Source organism: Furipterus horrens, unplaced genomic scaffold, assembly GCF_987537825.1.
Source record: "Furipterus horrens unplaced genomic scaffold, mFurHor1.1.pri manual_scaffold_1, whole genome shotgun sequence".
Classification (NCBI taxonomy): domain Eukaryota; kingdom Metazoa; phylum Chordata; class Mammalia; order Chiroptera; family Furipteridae; genus Furipterus; species Furipterus horrens.
This window is the reverse complement of record NW_028327171.1, coordinates 208,766,638-208,783,897: the sequence shown is the minus strand read 5'-3', so window position 1 is coordinate 208,783,897 and position 17,260 is coordinate 208,766,638. Positions and strand designations below refer to the sequence as shown.

Below are 17,260 nucleotides of genomic sequence, written 5' to 3'. Positions count from 1 at the left end.
GAAAGACCAATTCTTTTGCTATCTTCATGTTGTCCACATTCAACTCTGCTTGTCTGTCCAGCACATACTTTTTTGTAATTCTTTAAGTCCTTCCCCACATCCATACCACTGTGGTATTTTCTACCTTCACTTATAAATTTGGGGTCATGGGTCCTTAACTCACCTACTAAAAGAATACTTGAAAACCCCTGTACTAAATAAACTGAGGGGGCAATTGGGAAGGATTGGGGAGAGCTTCTTTCAAATGTCCTAACTTTGTTCTTTTTGCAGATTCCTCAGTAAAGTGTGCTGATTGTACACCTGTTTTATTATTATTATTATTTGTTTTGTTTTTAATGCTGCTATTATTCATGATTATCTTTTATTGATTCCAATTTAAGCTTAAAAGGCAAAGGGCTCTGTTAAATCTGCAGACCCAAATACATGGCTAAGCATGGTCCTCTATAACGTCCAACCCAACCACCTCTGACCAAGGAGACTAACAGCAGTTAGATAAGCAGCAGTTTAGAGTCTTGGTCATCATTGTTCAAATGATATTCAGATACCCGTCCCAAGACACCAAATGGAGACAGGAACTATGATATTGAGCAGGAGCAAACAGCGCACTGCACTTCACACATGATGATAAAGAAATACCAAATAGACTTGAACATTCTCACAAACGTGTGCAGAATGAAGGTTTCAAAGATCTAAGATAAAGTCTCGATTACTTAATTAGCATCATCCCCATGGTCAAAAATAATTCCTTTTTCATCAGGGTACCTCATGTCCATGTAAAATTCACCTTTTAATATCCAGATCGGCATGTCTTGCAATCATGTTTCAAAGATTATGCAAAGCATATTCAATAGGCTCTTTGCCTCCACAAAGACCTTTGAGTAAATCTTTTAGGTCCCAGGTGGACTAGTGCTTTCATTTTGCAGAATTGGCTAGAGTAATCCATATGTCTGCAATGAGCCAGAAACTAGGAAACAAGTTGGAACTTTAAAAACAAGTTTTGCATAGTGTGTTTTCTAATGCAATACCTGGTATCATTGCCTATGGAAATTTTACACAGAGCAGCTTACATAAAGCATCCCCAAAGTGTCCCTGAAGTGTTTATTTCAAGAGTAATGAGCATCAGTAGTAATCAGACATCAACTATAATCAATAAAATCCTTAGACTCTGATATTTAGCATTAAAGCAAGCAAGTATGTGCCTGTTGCATAATTTAAAATATCAGGTGCCCCTGGAATGAGTTAAGTGAAAGGCCTGGGGGAATTTTATTCCATTCACCAAAGGATATGGATTCCTTGATTCTCAGCCACGCCTACGTGGGTGTAGATGCGGCTCAGAATCTTGATAGACGAGGGATTGGGCGAGGAGGGTTGGTGCATGTGTAGTTTGTAAAACCACCATCTCCATTTGGCTGATGTGATTCAGCCTTCTGGCTCCCCACTTATATGAAAGTCACTAATATAGACTATCTATATGTATAATTGAGCTCATGTTTACACGGAACCATATCTCTGCATTCTTGTAGCTTTCCTTCTCTTAGCGTTTAGCCTATTATTAATATTTTCTGACCCAGCTTTCATTCACTAGATTCCTCTTTCTGTGCATTCCATTATTTATGACCTTGGAATCAATCGACTATAACAGCAGGAGCATTTATATGTGACATCCCAATAATGATTCGGGGTATTGCAAAATTCTGAATTACCTTCAAAAACATGGGAAGAGTCAGTGATTTTAGCTGTCATTTACTGAAGTAACATTTTTATCACCATCTATCGAATTTTATAATGCATGCATGTTATCTCCACTGACTCAAAGTCCTTGTCTAACTAGAATATGTGGTGTTTCTTAACTAACATCAGGGTGTTTATTACATTGTGAAATGACATTTTAGAAAATCAATCTAGAAAGAGAAATGCAGCGATCACAATTCCCGTCGCCTTGAAGCGCTGTCTACTCATGACCTGGTGGTGAACACAGAAGAGAAGCTGCCCCTGGGTTTTCATAACCTTGTGTCCCTACTTATAAATCATTTATTTCATGGACAGAGCTGAAATTGAAACCTTCTTTAAGATAGTGTCTTGTGGTTCAGTAGGTTTGGCTTTGATGGTTCCCTTGGGTAAAAGGTAAGCACACATTGCCAGCGTCTCCAGAACTGCTATTTCTCTGGCTCCAAAAATACTTACACTGTCCTGGGCAAACAGCAGATTAAATCCTTTATTCTATTACTCCAGCTCCATTATATTGGTTTTATAAAATAGTCTCAACAAGTTTATATCTCCATGATAGATAGATAGATAGATAGATAGATAGATAGATAGATAGATAGATAGATAAATAACAGATAGGTAGATAGATTTTAATCAACATTTCTTTCTGATCAGTCACATACCAAAATATTGAAATGAGCATCAGTAGACTTCTCTAATAGGAAGAATATAGTTTCTATGTGCGAGAAGGTGAAGGCATGTATTTTAAGTGCCCAAAACTCAGTTAAGCTATTTCCTTGCATATGAGCTGAAACTCAAATTGCTTTACTGACACAGATGTGTTTTCTTTATTCTTGTCAACATCTGCATCCTGCTCATCATATGTCACATTCACCAAGGGTCTGGTGGGTGTCAGGCACTGTCCTTAGAACCTCCCAATAGAGTCCTGAGTCTACTGTTTCCAGACCAAGGAATGGGGATGAAAGAAAGTCACAGGTCAAGGCCATAACGGTTATAGTAATGGCAATAAATTCTTGCTTCCCACATTCCTTTTCTTCTAAGGCTGGATTCAGACATTTGTTGGGGGCAAGAATTCACAGTGAAAATGTGTCTTTGTTCTGATTTTCACACTATGATGAGAAAATCTTTTCCTGGGACTTGGAGACATTTTTCTTACTGAAATGGAAGTGGTAAATGTTGCTTCAGCTATTACCCTAGGGGGATTCTGGTTGAAGACCTCAGAAGTCTTATTTCTGAATGCATCTGTCTATGAATTTTAGCCACTAACTTCTGACCTTGAATCAGACAAAATCCCACAAAGAGAGAGAAAACAGAGCAGATCGGAAGTCGTGTGGGAATGGGGCCAGACCTCACTACCCACACGAAGTCTAGAGGAACAGCAGGGAGTTGTTTTTCATGCTCTCAACATCATATGTCACTTTTTTTTTTAGTTGTTAAGATTCAAGATACTCATAGTCATCTGTGTTTGGTCTTCAATATTTCTCAAAGAAATTGTTCAGCTAAAAACTGTTATTAAAAGCAATAGAAATTTTTCCATTTATACCTGGTGCAAATAGACCATTTTAAGATATATGCCTACCATAACTATTTCATTTATTTGTTTATCCATTTAACAAATGTAGAGTAATGTTCTCTAAAGACCAAGCACTGTGCTAAATACAAGACATACCATGTTGAACAAGACACTTTCCAGGCATTAAAAAGTCCAAGGTCATTTCTGGAAATGTACAAGGAAAGAGGCAATTAATTTTGTGCTTGACAAGAACTGTGCTTGGCTTCTGCAAATATACTGTAACATCCCACTTCTGACACCAAGTACACTGTTCATGATGGTCAAGTGTACATGAGTGAAAATGCCTTCAAATATAAAGGCACCATACAGATGTGAGTTTAAGTATTATTCTCAGACCACCTCACATTAGCTATGAAAAATCCAACATGGGAACATACAATCAATTTTGCTTATATATAATGACTATTTTCTTAATTGTCGAAAAGAACCATTTTTTTTAGTACAGCTAAGATTCTTCGTGACCTCGGTGTCTTTACCAGGCTCTCAAAAGGCATTCCCTTGAGGTAGATGTGAGTCAGAAAAACCAGATGCACTTGGATTCTTAGTCCAGACCTAATCTAGTGCTCTAAGGCCATGTATCCCACAGGAAAAATGCCGTGTCTCTTCTAAGAGAGTAAATGATAAAGATTATCTGACTTAGTTATCCACAGGCAATAGAATCTTCTCTTCCCCCTGTTTCAAACCAGACAGACAAATTAATAGAGGCTAAGACCTTCTTGCTCCTATAACATAAAATGAAGGCACTGTTACTTTACTATTTTCAACCCTATACAGGTCTAGCTTTGCAAAAATGTAAAAGATCTAATAGGAAATCAAATGGGGTGATGAAATTGCATATAGCCCAGTTGTATCAGGCCCCTAATGATAATGTAAAATTAATTTTAAAATAACAGTACCTGAGCACATACCACATGTAATTTCTGTGATAACAATACAAGTAATGAGGCTCTTTAAGATGATGTGGGTGCACATCCACTCATTTTGATACCTTTATGTGCTCTCTTCAATGACTTTGAGAAGACCTTTTTAAAAATGATACTTCTCTTTGAAAAATGCCAAAAATTATTCCAGACTCTGTGTTCTATCCCAGGCTGCCACATGAGGGCATCCTTCCCCCAAAATATATGCAGCAGGTAATACCATTGACTTCTACAGAGAAAATATCTGTAAGCTATTCCATGAGGTTCCTTGGCTTGGCTAGGGAGTGTTTCCATTAATGACTGACCCTAGCAGAATATTTTGTTTTCTTTGCTTGATTTTTCTCTGATTTTGATTTTATAGGGTGCTAGCTTGTGGTTTGGATGAGAACCCAAAGACTGGATGTATTGTCCAAGAAAATGGCTTTTGTTTGGCTTGTGATAATGTGCAACTGGAGTTTTCTAATCAAATTGGTGGTTCATTATGTGTCTTCCATAGGGTTTCTTTGAAGAAGAGGAAGGTAAAGAGTATATTTATAAAGAGCCTAAGCTGACAGGTCTGTCCGAGATTTCCCAAAGACTGCTAAAGCTGTATGCAGATAAATTCGGAGCAGAAAATGTGAAGATAATCCAGGATTCCAACAAGGTAGAGGAAAATCAATATTTGTGCAAATGTGAAGACTTGACTGAACTTTAATTTCTTTTAAACTACAGTTACTAAAATTTTAATTTGGGGCCTTACTCTGCAAAGTAAACTACCTAAAGTATTTTGGGTGTTCTGCCTGTTTGTTTATTGGTCAGTTTTGACAAAAACATCGCATGTGTTTATTTGAGTTACCTCTAAATTCCCTACATTCCCCATAGGTTATTTGCACTTGTACAGCAACCAAAGAGTTAAAGTGATTGGGCCTAGTGGTGGACTTGAAGGAAAAGCAAAAATGTATTCCTTCTGTCATGGAGGTCTTCCTGGGTCATGCCAATTTGACCTGTATTCTCTGTGATAGACGCAGACTTACCGGTTACATTATATTACCCTGTGAATATCTAATTAACGTCCTCACAGCTCCAGAAAGTCAATGCTGATATTGTCTTAATCCGATTATTCGGAATCTTCTAATAAGCTTTCATTCCTTTAGCCAATCTCTATTAAGCACCTACTTCCTGCATCCCCAGAACTAAGAGCTGGAGCACAGGGAAGCTTTCTCCCTGAGCTCCCAGTTCACTTGGGGCTAAGAAGACAAAGATGTGTGCAAACAGCCAATTAAATAAAGTGCAATGAAGTACCACAGAAGACGTGGTGCAAGTCAAACCCGGAAGCTCGGGGCAGGGGTTTCCTGACCAGCTCATTTCTTGGCTGGGCAGTGCGTCCCAGGGGAGGTGATCTTTGAGCTGGAAATTGCAAGGTGATCACGTCTTTGCTGACATCAAAGGGCTTTCTGAGCAGCCCAGCACGTGGAATAACAGGGAAGAATGAAAAGGGGAGGTAAGCTTACAGAATGGCAAGTCTTTGAAACATAGGCTGGATAGAGAAGTGTTTCAGAAGGTGGGGCCGGGTCACAAAAGATAGATCTTTTTTTTCCCCTGTCCTCTTTTCACAAAGCTGGTATCTAGCAGAGCCTGGGCATGAGATTGCTTGTTGTGGGAAAAAGTTGTTACAAATATGTTCATCATTCTCATCCTTATTTATCGTGAAAGGTACGGTCGTCTTCCCCACAAACGTGGGCAGAGCCACAGTGACTCTTAAAGAGAAGTGTAGACAGAGTTTCTAATGGGATGAGGAAAGTGCCAGATTTGGAGTCAGAACACCTGGAGTGGCCATCATGCCACGTCACCATCTCAAAGAAATTAGGCGGCCACGTGGGTTCTTCATTCTTTTATCTGTGAAACGGTTATGATTACACTCCTCTTACAAAGTAATTATTAGGAGTATTACAAATAAGTTCCTGAGCTTCCTGAAAGCTCTGGAATTAAGAAGCAGATGAGTAAATAGATGGGGAAATGGGATAAGTTTGAAGATTCTTCAAGGAATCATTAGAAAAGAGACAGAGAATCATCTCTTTCAGCCTCGAAGGAAAGAAAGAATAATTCCCTGGCTTTTCTTAGGACCCTAGCTTGATATTTGTCCAGCCTTGTCCCCAAAGCAGAGGTAGTAAAGAAAGTATGCAGAATGATTTATTGCAGATAAGAGAAGGAATTAGAGAAATTGAAAATAAAAATGTTTGTAATCACGTGACAGGATAATAAGTTGATCTGCTAAACAAAGAACCTCCTTCCATGTTATAAGCCCAGAGCAATGGCCCCAGTCTGGATACATGGCTGAGAAGTAGAGGGACAAAGAGATATATTTCTGCTCTCAAGAAGCCTGTATCCCAGACAAAGGTGAGGACATTCATTACAGAAAAACAAGAAAATAAAGGATTAAATAACAGGGCACAGCCAGGAACTTACGTTTCGAAGACCCTCAGCTACTTGGTGAGCTGGCCCCAATCCTACGGCCACCACCATCCAGCTGTTTAACCACAGTCCAGGCAGTTACTTTTTCTGCACTGATATGATCGCCCGTTATTCTCCCGGGGACACAGGTAGGCCCTCAGGATGCCACTGAGGGAGCTCATAGCTTCCTGCCTTTCCTGCAGGAGTCCCTTAGGGCTCACCCCTCTTTCACCATAATGTGTTCACACAGGTAAACCCCAAGGATTTGGACCCCAAATACGCCTACATCCAAGTGACCTATGTCACACCGTTCTTTGAAGAAAAGGAAATCGAGGAGCGGAAGACGGATTTTGAAATGCATCACAACATCAGCCGCTTTGTGTTTGAGACACCCTTCACGCTGTCGGGCAGGAAGCACGGTGGCGTGGAGGAGCAGTGCAAGCGCAGGACCGTCCTGACAAGTAGGTACCAGCCTGCAGCACAGCCGCGAGCTCTGGCTCCAGTGCAGGCCCCTTCCTTGGGCTTGATTAGCTAAAATCAACACGTTCTGGCCTTGCAGACAAGTACCCTAAATGTGCCAGCACGGAAACATTTGCCGGGAAGAGCAGATTTCCCCTGATTTATAATCTGTCAAGAGGCACACCCTTGAGAAGTCAACCAGAAGTGAAGTTGTCATCAGTTACTTTACACACCTCCTTCCTTTAGATTCTACAGTCGTGAAGGTCATGGTGTCAATGTCCGGGGAAGGGCGTTCTCAACTTGCCTCTCCTGTCTCCCTGGATCTACCCTCAGCGCTTTCAGGATTAGCAGGTCTCAGAATGGTGTGCTTTGGGGCAAGATCTTAACTCACTCTGGAACTCAGGCTCCTCGTGCGTAAAATGAATGCAGAGGATGGGCAGCATCCCTTCCGGCACCATCTAGAGCTATTCTGTGAGCTAGTCTCCTTTCATGTAGTCAGCAAACAGTTGACAAGTGCCTGCTAGGTGGTGGGCACTGTCCTGACAACTTAAATAAATAAAACGGGTTCTTGCCCTTGAGATGCTCACAGTCTGGTAGGAGAAAGAGCAGAATGAAGCAAGAATTGCAGGTGAGCACGCGCGAGAAAAGAAATGGGGTTGGAGGAGAGGGGCTTCTAAGGCGGACCGAGGGGAAAGGTGGGCAGAGGCGCTCTGGAAATATGCCTCAGCTTTTTGAGAGATGACAGTCCTGGATTATGCGATAGATAGATAAATAGCAGTGACATCAAACTAGGGCAGATGTCCACCTTCAGTAAAGTCTTCCAGAATTTTTGTAATTAAAAAAAAAAAAAAACTAAACCAAAGCCATTATAACGTGTTATCCAGTATATACTTAAGCATTCTGTACTGTGGTTTAGCGTAGTTTTTATTTGAATTACAAGTTGCGGTGGAAGCTATAATCTTTTCACTGTGGAGTGACTCCAAATCAAGGTCTCACATCAGCCCTGAGGACGAGGACGTGACCAACAAGGCGTGGGAGAGGGTGGCGGGTGAAGGAGGCTGGGGCAGAAGCGGAGAGGAGCAAGGCTGCAGGCGCACAAGACAGAAGATTCCTCACCTGCAGAAACAAGCAGGACGGGGCACGCCGTGTGCGGAGGAAACGCGCAGGGGAGCCTGGACTCCGCACTCGCCCTCAGCCTCTCTGTTCTCTCCTGTTGCCCTCGCGCAGCCAGTCACATGTTTCCCTACGTGAAGAAGAGAATCCAGGTCATAAGCCAGTCAAGCACGGAGCTCAATCCTATTGAAGTGGCGATTGACGAGATGTCCAAGAAAGTCTCCGAGCTTAACCAGCTCTGCACCATGGAAGAGGTGGACATGATCCGACTGCAGCTCAAACTCCAAGGCAGTGTCAGCGTGAAGGTAGGCGTGGCCTGGGGCTGACATGCACGTGGCCCGTGGACCCTGCTGTCACACGCCCTTGACAATGCTTTTTTTACAAAAGGCATATGAGAGGTTTTTCTGTTTGTGACACCATCTAACACCTCTGTCTGGGTCTTTAAAATGTTGTTTCGTTGCAAGTCACATCAATGGTGCCAAACACCTGGAGATAAGCCTTTCTTAAGTTTAGCTGAAATAAAATTTCTTCTTCCTCACCTTCCTTTCCCATCTCCTCTGGATAAAGTAGGTTCTGTATTCTAAATTCTAATGCCACGAAGAGCCTGATACAACTTTTCAAAACAAATATTTTTAGAATGTATATTAGTTCATAAAATGTACACCAATATTTATTTGACTGCCAAGGTCCTGATAGGAAGCAGATGGCCTGCTCACAGTGAATGATTAAAGAAAATATAATATTTGCAAACTACAAGCAGTATTTAGGAAAACCAACAGGGACAGGCACAGGGGCTAGCAAGGTGGAGGGACTGCCACCCTTCCTAGATCTGAAAGCTGAGGAGAAAGAAGAATCACTGGAAGCAGAGAGAGAGCTGACAGAGCCTGCTGGTGACAGACAGAGAGACAGACAGACAGACATAGTGCCTGCTAGAGGACTTCAAGGAGGAATCCCTAAGGTTTACTCAATACCCTACCCAGTCTGAAACCAGGGTAAGACAAATGAGGCCCTCACCTTGGGCATAAAATTTAAGGCGAGGCACATCAAAAAACTTGGTAACCATGATAAAATAATATTTTAATGCACTACTTTTTAAAATGAAAAATAATGTCAAAAATTCATAATAAATAACATATTAACACTTTAAATAAAGGCAGGCCAGTAACAGTATTACCTGGCGCTCTATTGGAGCCAGAGGCAAAAGAAAAAATCAATAACATTGATCTTGGCACTGGCCTGGCTGCCCTCTCCCCTGCCAACCTCTTGTCAGTATTTCCCATGGCCGACTCAATAACGATAATAATAAATTTTCAAAAGTTAGAAGCAAGGCAGCCATTGCCTCCAAAAGGGAATCCAGCCTCCCTCAGCACACGGCTGGGCCGAGGAAAGCTTTGCTCATTCTCCCCCTCTGGCAATGCCTGGAGGTCACAGTCACCCAGGGTTGGCTCAGATACAGCACTGGCTTCCTTCTCCTTCCCCTTCCCGCTCCCTCGCTCCACCAGCCCGTTAAAAGATCGTAAGCACTAAGGAACGTGGACGCCTTCACTCCCGTGAGCCTACTCTTGTGTGTAAGTGTGAACGACCTGGCACTGAGACTTCATTCAGCAAATCTGATGAAGGCCGTGTGGTGGCTGAACCTGAGCCAGCCTGCCAAGGGGAACACAGAAGAACAGTAACTCCCAGGGTGGTGTGTACACCTCTACCTCCCCGGGGTGTCTTTTATTCGGTTACGTGTTTATTTTACTGCCGACAGGAAAAAATACTAGCATTTCAGACACTGGATTTCACAGATGTTTAACTTAAATACATTTGTTTAAGTAAACGAAGGGAATCTAGTTTTCAGAGATATTAAGAAAATAATAGTTCGAGAAGATAAAGAAGGATGGTGAACACACAATACAATATACAGATGATGTATTACAAGACTGTACCCCTGAAACCTATGTAATTTTATTAACCAATGCCATCCCAATAAATTCAATAAAAAAAGAAAATAGTTCAGGCCATATTTGGATAATGCAGAGATGTGAAATGGTGGGCAAGTGGCTGCAGTTTGGGAAGATGGCAGTGAAGTGTTGAAGTCAGATGTGCTCTGTAGTGGCTGATTACAAGTTGGGGGACAGCTGTTGAGACAGATAACAAATTTGTGGACTTCACGACAATGTGAGGGAATTGGGGTCCCACATGATTGGTGCACAAGTGGCTACTCCTTCCAGCCGTGGAGGGGGCTCCTCCATGGAGGAAGTTGGGTCATCCTCAGCCAATTCTTTTCTCCCCAATAGGTTAATGCCGGGCCAATGGCCTATGCACGAGCTTTTCTTGAGGAAACCAATGCAAAGAAATACCCTGACAACCAAGTAAAGCTTTTGAAGGAAATCTTCAGGTAAGTTTTTCTCTGTGGGAATGTTCTTCATTGGAGTCAAGAATTCTTCAGGAAGCCACCTGACCAAGCCCCCTTCAGCGTGGCAGAGTGTATCAGCAGCCTGCCTTTGAGCTGCCTCTTTCTGTGGCTGGTTGTTAATTTGCTCCTTGTTGTCACTAAAGGCAATTTGCAGATGCGTGTGGGCAGGCCCTCGATGTGAATGAGCGCCTCATCAAGGAAGACCAGCTGGAATACCAGGAGGAACTGAGATCCCATTATAAGGACATGCTCAGCGAACTCTCTGCAATCATGAATGAGCAGGTGAGGCTTTCCTTGGGGAGGCCCGAGCCATCCATTCATAGAAAGTGCCCATATTAGCCTCAATGCCAGAAGCACTGGGAAGAGCCTCTTTTCTTGCTGCTAAAATCACTGCACCTCACACAAACAGTATGGTGCTGACTTGTCTTCACCATGCACAACATCCCTTGCCTCAAAGCAAAGATCAGTTTAGAGGGAAAAAGACGAGGACCCAGATACTTTCCACAGTTTTCAGAGCTGTTTATCCAGACCATATGAGCTGTTGCTTTTCTAGGACATATAGGCCCTATTAGACACCAGGAAACACTGGGTAGCGTTCCTAGTAGGGTTAGCTTACCACTCCCTTCACCCCTGATTTAGGACCTCACACCCCATAGGCTGTGATGTGGAGTTCCATAGCTCTGCCACTAGGGGTCTCTGCACCATACTCAAGAAGAACATCCGGACTAAGGAAGGTATACATGGCTTTTGAAGGTCAAGATTGCCTCCTTAAAATTGCAGAATTGGGATAAAACTCAATCCCCCACCCTACAAACAAGTTAATCGTGACTTCTGGCATGTGTCCAGCATGTTTTATAAGGCCGTGCACAAAATATGGACATACAATATTGTAGTACTTTTTAAGGTGCTGAGAATCAAGTGGATGAAAGGCAAGTGCTGCCCTTTGGGCTTCCCAGCATCCATAGGCCTCCCACTATCCCTGACTTCTCATCACCCGTGGTCCCTTCCAGGAGTTAGAGATGAATAATAACCTCATGCATAGTAGCCACTCAGTAAACATTAGTCCCCTTCCTTTACTTAAATGGACTAGCACTATCAACATTATTCAGGAAACATGAAATGTACCCTACAAACATTTTATTCTAATTGCTTTTTCCATATATGCTTCTTTTTTCTTATTTTCCACCTCTTTGTACCCACATTTTAAACCATCCATCAAAGCTGGAGAAAGAAATGGTTAATTGATATATGTTAGGGAGAATTAATCTCTGTGGATAGGATTCCTAGAGAAGGAGTGTTGGTTTGGGATTATTAAGAAGCTGATGGGAATTAAATGCTTAGGAGAGATGCCTTGATAGCATGGGAAACTTATAAATCTGAGAGTGAAACAGAAAGAACAAACAATGGATCTGAAAGTTGAAAACGATGATAAAGAAATGGTTGTTTCAAATTGTGAATTGCTTCTGACCTTGAAACTTTGGGCAAAAATGCTTTTCTCTTTTTTTCCTGGCAGCTCTGTTGCAGTCCGTGTTTATACAACTTCTGTTCCTCTGTGTCTAGTATTTCCCTCAGTACTGTAAGCAAAAGTGGTATGTTTTTCTTTCCTATGTCTGCACTGTCTTTTGTGGCCTTCTGGTCTACCTATCTCTTCTGGCCATTTTCCCCAGACACCTCCATAGTGGCTAGTGTTCTCTGTGTTTTCATTTAATTAAAACAGCTTGATTCCCATTTCAAGTAGGTCGTTATGGGAGGAAAAGCCTACTGATTCAAGCTAAAGTTAACAACTTAGCTTTTAAAAAGAAAATTCATACTTTACCAACTTTCAAAAAGATTTGACTTCATTTGTACCCAAAACAAAAATTCACTATACTCCAAAGTGCTAAAACAAAAATACAAAGACAAGGACCAGGTGATTAAGGGGAGAAAAAATAATTGATTTTCCAGAGAACATTAGCTAAGAGAAGCAAAATTTGACTCTGCACTTTCTGCAAACTGATGCAAAGAAAAGAAACTGACAGATTAAACAGGTCTTGTTATTCAAAATCAAAATAGATCCATCAACAGGAAATATAAACTTTCTCTTGGTCCTAAGCTTTATGGGGATTTGTCCATAGGTCTTTATCTATGGGACAATTACCACAATATACATGATATCTTCAGAGTGTTCCTTAAAAATGATTTATTCTATTATATGGCTTTTTCACATGTCCACTTTAGATTAAAATGAAGACAAAATATTAACTTCTAATTCTGTAGAGGAGGGACTATTTAATTAATAATTATCAATCATAAGTATAAGTTATCCATAGAAAAACTATGTTATTTATAGCAAAATAAGGTATTTTCATGATAACCATGTGCTTTGAGTTGGTTGTAAGGAACAATTTCTTGAAATCAGAAATAACTGACAAAAGATAGGAGTTGGTAAAGTCCATAGCATTAAAAATGGATATTTGTTTTAGTTTACGCTTATAACAAAAAAAATTATTTTTCTTAGTTTGTTTTCAGTGAAAATGCATTGGACCATAATGTTTGGGTTTGAACTCTAATGCAGGGAAGGGTTGGCAAATCTTAGTATAATCCTGTAATGCAGGAATGAACCATAATTTATATTGCATGGGTACCTTCATGTACCTATATATTCATGCAGATATTCTGGAAATTAAATATATATAATTACAATGAAGAGAGAAATTCTACCATTGAATTTTGAAAAATATAAACATAGTTAGAATAGGTAAACATACATAGAAATACAAAAATAGAAATAGAATTAATTATGCAATTCACTCCAAGACTGTCCAGCAAAGTGATAGCTAAAAGGGCAGCCTAGAGTCATTGACTCAGTGAAAGAACCTATAGTACAAGGAGAGCGATGGAATGAGATAAAGTGGATGCCAGTGTGCAAAACGGATATGTTGAGGTGAAGTGATTTGAGTTATTAAAGTGATAGGCAGGCAATAATTACTTTTATAGGTAGCCAAAATACCACAATATTTTACAAATATCCCAAAAGCACAAAAGCCTCTTGATCTCCAAAGTAATACATATAAGTATCTGAATGAAATATAAATATAAGATGGTCATCTGGAATCTGTTTTAACATTTGGGAGGATGAAAGCATAGTGAAGTCCACTTTGGTAATGGATAGCAAACATAAAATACAGAGAAAGGAACAGATTTACTCTGTTATGGTGCCAAGCAAGCAAGACACAAAGGCATATTGCTCTTAGGGTTTTACATACTCTTTAGAAACATTATCTGCCAATTATTTAAGCAGGAGTTGTGACATTGATAGGAGCATGAATTAGCCATAGAGAATGCTGGGTGCCCTGGGGGGAGAGTAGTGGCTGTTCTGTCTTGGAAGAGCAGAGCTAGAACATAATAATGTGTGGAGTTAGTTGGAAACTCTCCATGACCAGAAATTTAAAGTATTTATTGTCTCTTCTGTACAGAGATACATTTTAGAGGTGCCTGGGTGTTTTGTCGTTGTTTATTGTGTTTACATATCATTTGAATAGATCTTACAGGAAAGTATTAGATTGGCATATTAGCATAATTTTCAAAAGTATATATATTTTTTCTCATATCTCCATTAATGCAAACAGTTCAATGAGGTTTCAGCTGTCCCCTCTTTTTGGTAGGTGTTGACAATATAAATTATAAAGTTTTAGAATAAAATAAAATTCTGGAATTATGCAGATATATTCATAAAGTTTATTTAAACATTTATAAACTTATATCCAATAGTTGCAGAGTATTGAGAGAATACTTCAAATCTTGCCAAAATGGCTACAGCATGGGCTTGAAAAAAAAAGTCTTCAGGTCTACGTTGATAAGTGCATTTTCAAAATTTGAAGTTTTCCTATGAGAAATTTTTTTAAATCACTTTTCTGGGTTTTAATCTTGGGTTTGCAGATATTCACCTGAACCTATCTATTGTATTCTTTTGTCATACCGTTTTGTCCTTTCTTAAGATTATGTGCCGGGACGAGCCATCAAAGCGAGGGGTGGAGCGAACCTGCTCTCGAATAATTAGCAAGGGGACCCTGTCGCTGCCCACAGTGTCCGTCTCACCCAGCGCGGAACTTTGAGCAAAGATCTGTGGCATCAGACGCACTCGAAGAGAACTTTCTGATCTTGCAGCTAATCTCGGGGAAGAGAGGATAGATTTAATTTATTTGAACTTTTTAATGTTAATTTTTTTTTTTTTACCTCGCTAGCTTGAGAATTTTGCCAGTCTCTGGATTTGCACATTTCTTAAGATTTTTTTTTCTTCGAGCAGCGTTAAACAAGCCAAGTTGAATATTTGCCATGAAATTCCAATGAATGTGCAGCTCAAAAGCAAACCATAGTTTGCCGTCGGTTACAGTACATTCAATACCAAGTCCTCATACACATATTTTAAAGGTCAAAGTGAATGTTTTGTAACATTTAAGCATATTTCAAATGTAAATAGGAGATTGTAAAATATACGGTTTTTACCAAATTTAAAAGAACCTTTTTAGTTGATACTTAGGGCATCCTAAAATTATATGAATAACATTTCAGATATCATTATATTAAAATATTTGTGTATGTGTACAAAAGTGTTGATAAATACTAATCTTTAAAGTTTGTGGAGTTTCTTTATTTGTAATATATGTGCTCTTAAAAGCAACAGGCTGTGAAATTATGGAGGTATTTTGTTGTTTATAGAAATAAAAATACAGTTACTTTGCATTTAGTTCCTTCCTGAAGAGTGGGAGGGTTGCTACTACAAGTACTTCATTAGACTGGGCACTTGCTGAATGCAGTCTTATAATCAATACTTCCAATGCCAAACCAAGACGTTGGGATGAGGACTCGAACTTCAGCTGGGCTGTTCTTCCAAAGAGATCAATGAGACAGGCCAGGGGTTTCCAAACCTAAAATATTAATAGACTACTGTGGAGACGATATAATGAAAGAGAATCTCGAGGGTTGTGGTAATCATTAAGGCTATTCACAAATATTCCATCTCTACATTCTGAAAACTCATGGTAGGACTTCACTTTCCTGCCTGTTTTAAAGTTACACTTGACCATGTGACTTGGCTTTACCCTTTGAAATGTGAGCAGAAATGGCATGTGTCCCTCTCAGGCAGATTCTTAGAAGCTAGGAAGTGGTTCTGCCCAATCTCTTCCATGGTGCAGTCATCACTGAAGCACATGGATTTGGATCCTCAGTGAGCAAATGCACACACACACACACACACACACACACACACACACAGCAGTCCCTGCTGGCCTTGTTGAACATGGAGTCTGAGTAAGAAATAACATTTTGTCATGTTAAGGTGCCTGAGATTCAGGGGTTGTTTGTTACTGAAGCGTTATGAGCTTATTCTGGCTGATCTGTACTTTTCTCAAAACTGTGACTGACGTTCAGCCAGGTTTAGGAACCGCTAACACATTCCACCTCCCTTTCCCAGCCACCTGCTGGCAGCGGTGCAACTGAACAAAGCTGCCTCCAGATGCAGAAGGTAAGCTTGGGAGCATCTTTATTATATTCACCTCAGCAGCTGTTGCAAACACCCAGCTTCAAATTAGAACACCTTAGCTGAGTTCATCTTTATGCTCCCTAAGTTTAGAGGATAGCATTTAAGTATTGTATACACTGAAGTGATTAAAAGATATTATTCAGATGAGAATTCTGATCCCTCAAGACACACATATCTGTGATGAACTGACCTCTGGATCAAAGCATCACTCCAGGCTTCATTCTAGCTCCTGCCCTCTTGGTTTCTTACCACTTGGGTCAGCATCTTGGCTCCTCTCTTCCCATTTTCCCATTTGGATTTTTAGGGTGCCCCAGGCATGATTACTGTCCCAGGAACCCAGGAAAACTCTGCCTCTGCTATTGTCTCTCACCCAATTCTTACCTCCAGGCTCCAGTCCTCGGGCCCATCCCAACCCACCCATTACCCCTCCCCCATGGGCTCTGTCAGCAGTGGGTTGCCTGTCCAAATCTGAAAATAAAAACAGATGTGTGGGTACTTTGCAAAGTGGTGCACATATATGGAAGGTGTAAGTTTAACAATATGAGCAACTCACTGTGCCTTTCCACGTCAGTCTAAAGCAGTCAGGATCTGATCTTCAGACAACATTCAAAGTCTGATGGCTACTGAAAGAGCCTCGTGTGCATAAGGCCAATAAAACAAGTTTGAAAACATAAGAAAATTTGCATGGGATCCTGAATTGTCTAAGAGGGTGAAAGGGGGTTCAAGGAGTGGTAAGAGTTGACATCTGGGATCACCCTTGGCATATCCTCTACAGTGCCACCCTCTTATGTCTTGAGATTTAATGGGAAGATGCATGTTCCGGTTAGAGAACACAGTCCTGTCCTGACTAGGAGTTCATTTGCCTGAGATGGAACATGATAAGTATTGACTTAACTTACGTGCCCGCGAGAGGAGCTGCTATGAAGAGAGGACAGATAAGAAGAAAAGCATGTTTGAATTCAGAACATGGATAATTAAAAAGTTCCAGGTGAATTATGAAGATTGGGAGATGTCAGCAAAAGAAAGAAATTCCCATGAAAGCTCTGACCTCCTTTGTCTTCTCCTTGTCTCTTGATATTCCCTGTAGCGGATGCATGTGGTTGAAGATGGAAGGC

General features: G+C 40.6%; 1 protein-coding gene across 5 annotated transcripts in view; it reads left to right on the top strand.

Annotated features, from left to right (window-relative positions):
* The window catches only part of DOCK10 (dedicator of cytokinesis 10), a 135,415-nt gene extending 120,535 nt beyond the window's left edge, over positions 1-14,880 (top strand). For 3 of the 5 annotated variants that reach the window (XM_090284732.1, XM_090284749.1, XM_090284721.1), the window contains 6 exons: positions 4,718-4,864; positions 6,902-7,112; positions 8,338-8,528; positions 10,506-10,606; positions 10,768-10,906; positions 12,138-12,335. In XM_090284732.1, the coding sequence (XP_090140858.1) occupies positions 4,718-4,864; positions 6,902-7,112; positions 8,338-8,528; positions 10,506-10,606; positions 10,768-10,906; positions 12,138-12,332 (984 nt within the window). In that variant the 3' untranslated portion in view covers positions 12,333-12,335. Of the gene's footprint in view, positions 1-4,717; positions 4,865-6,901; positions 7,113-8,337; positions 8,529-10,505; positions 10,607-10,767; positions 10,907-12,137; positions 12,336-14,601 lie in introns of those variants that run through there. The other 2 variants (XM_090284759.1, XM_090284741.1) reach the window with 2 other exon arrangements.
* The last annotated feature ends 2,380 nt before the right edge of the window (positions 14,881-17,260 follow it).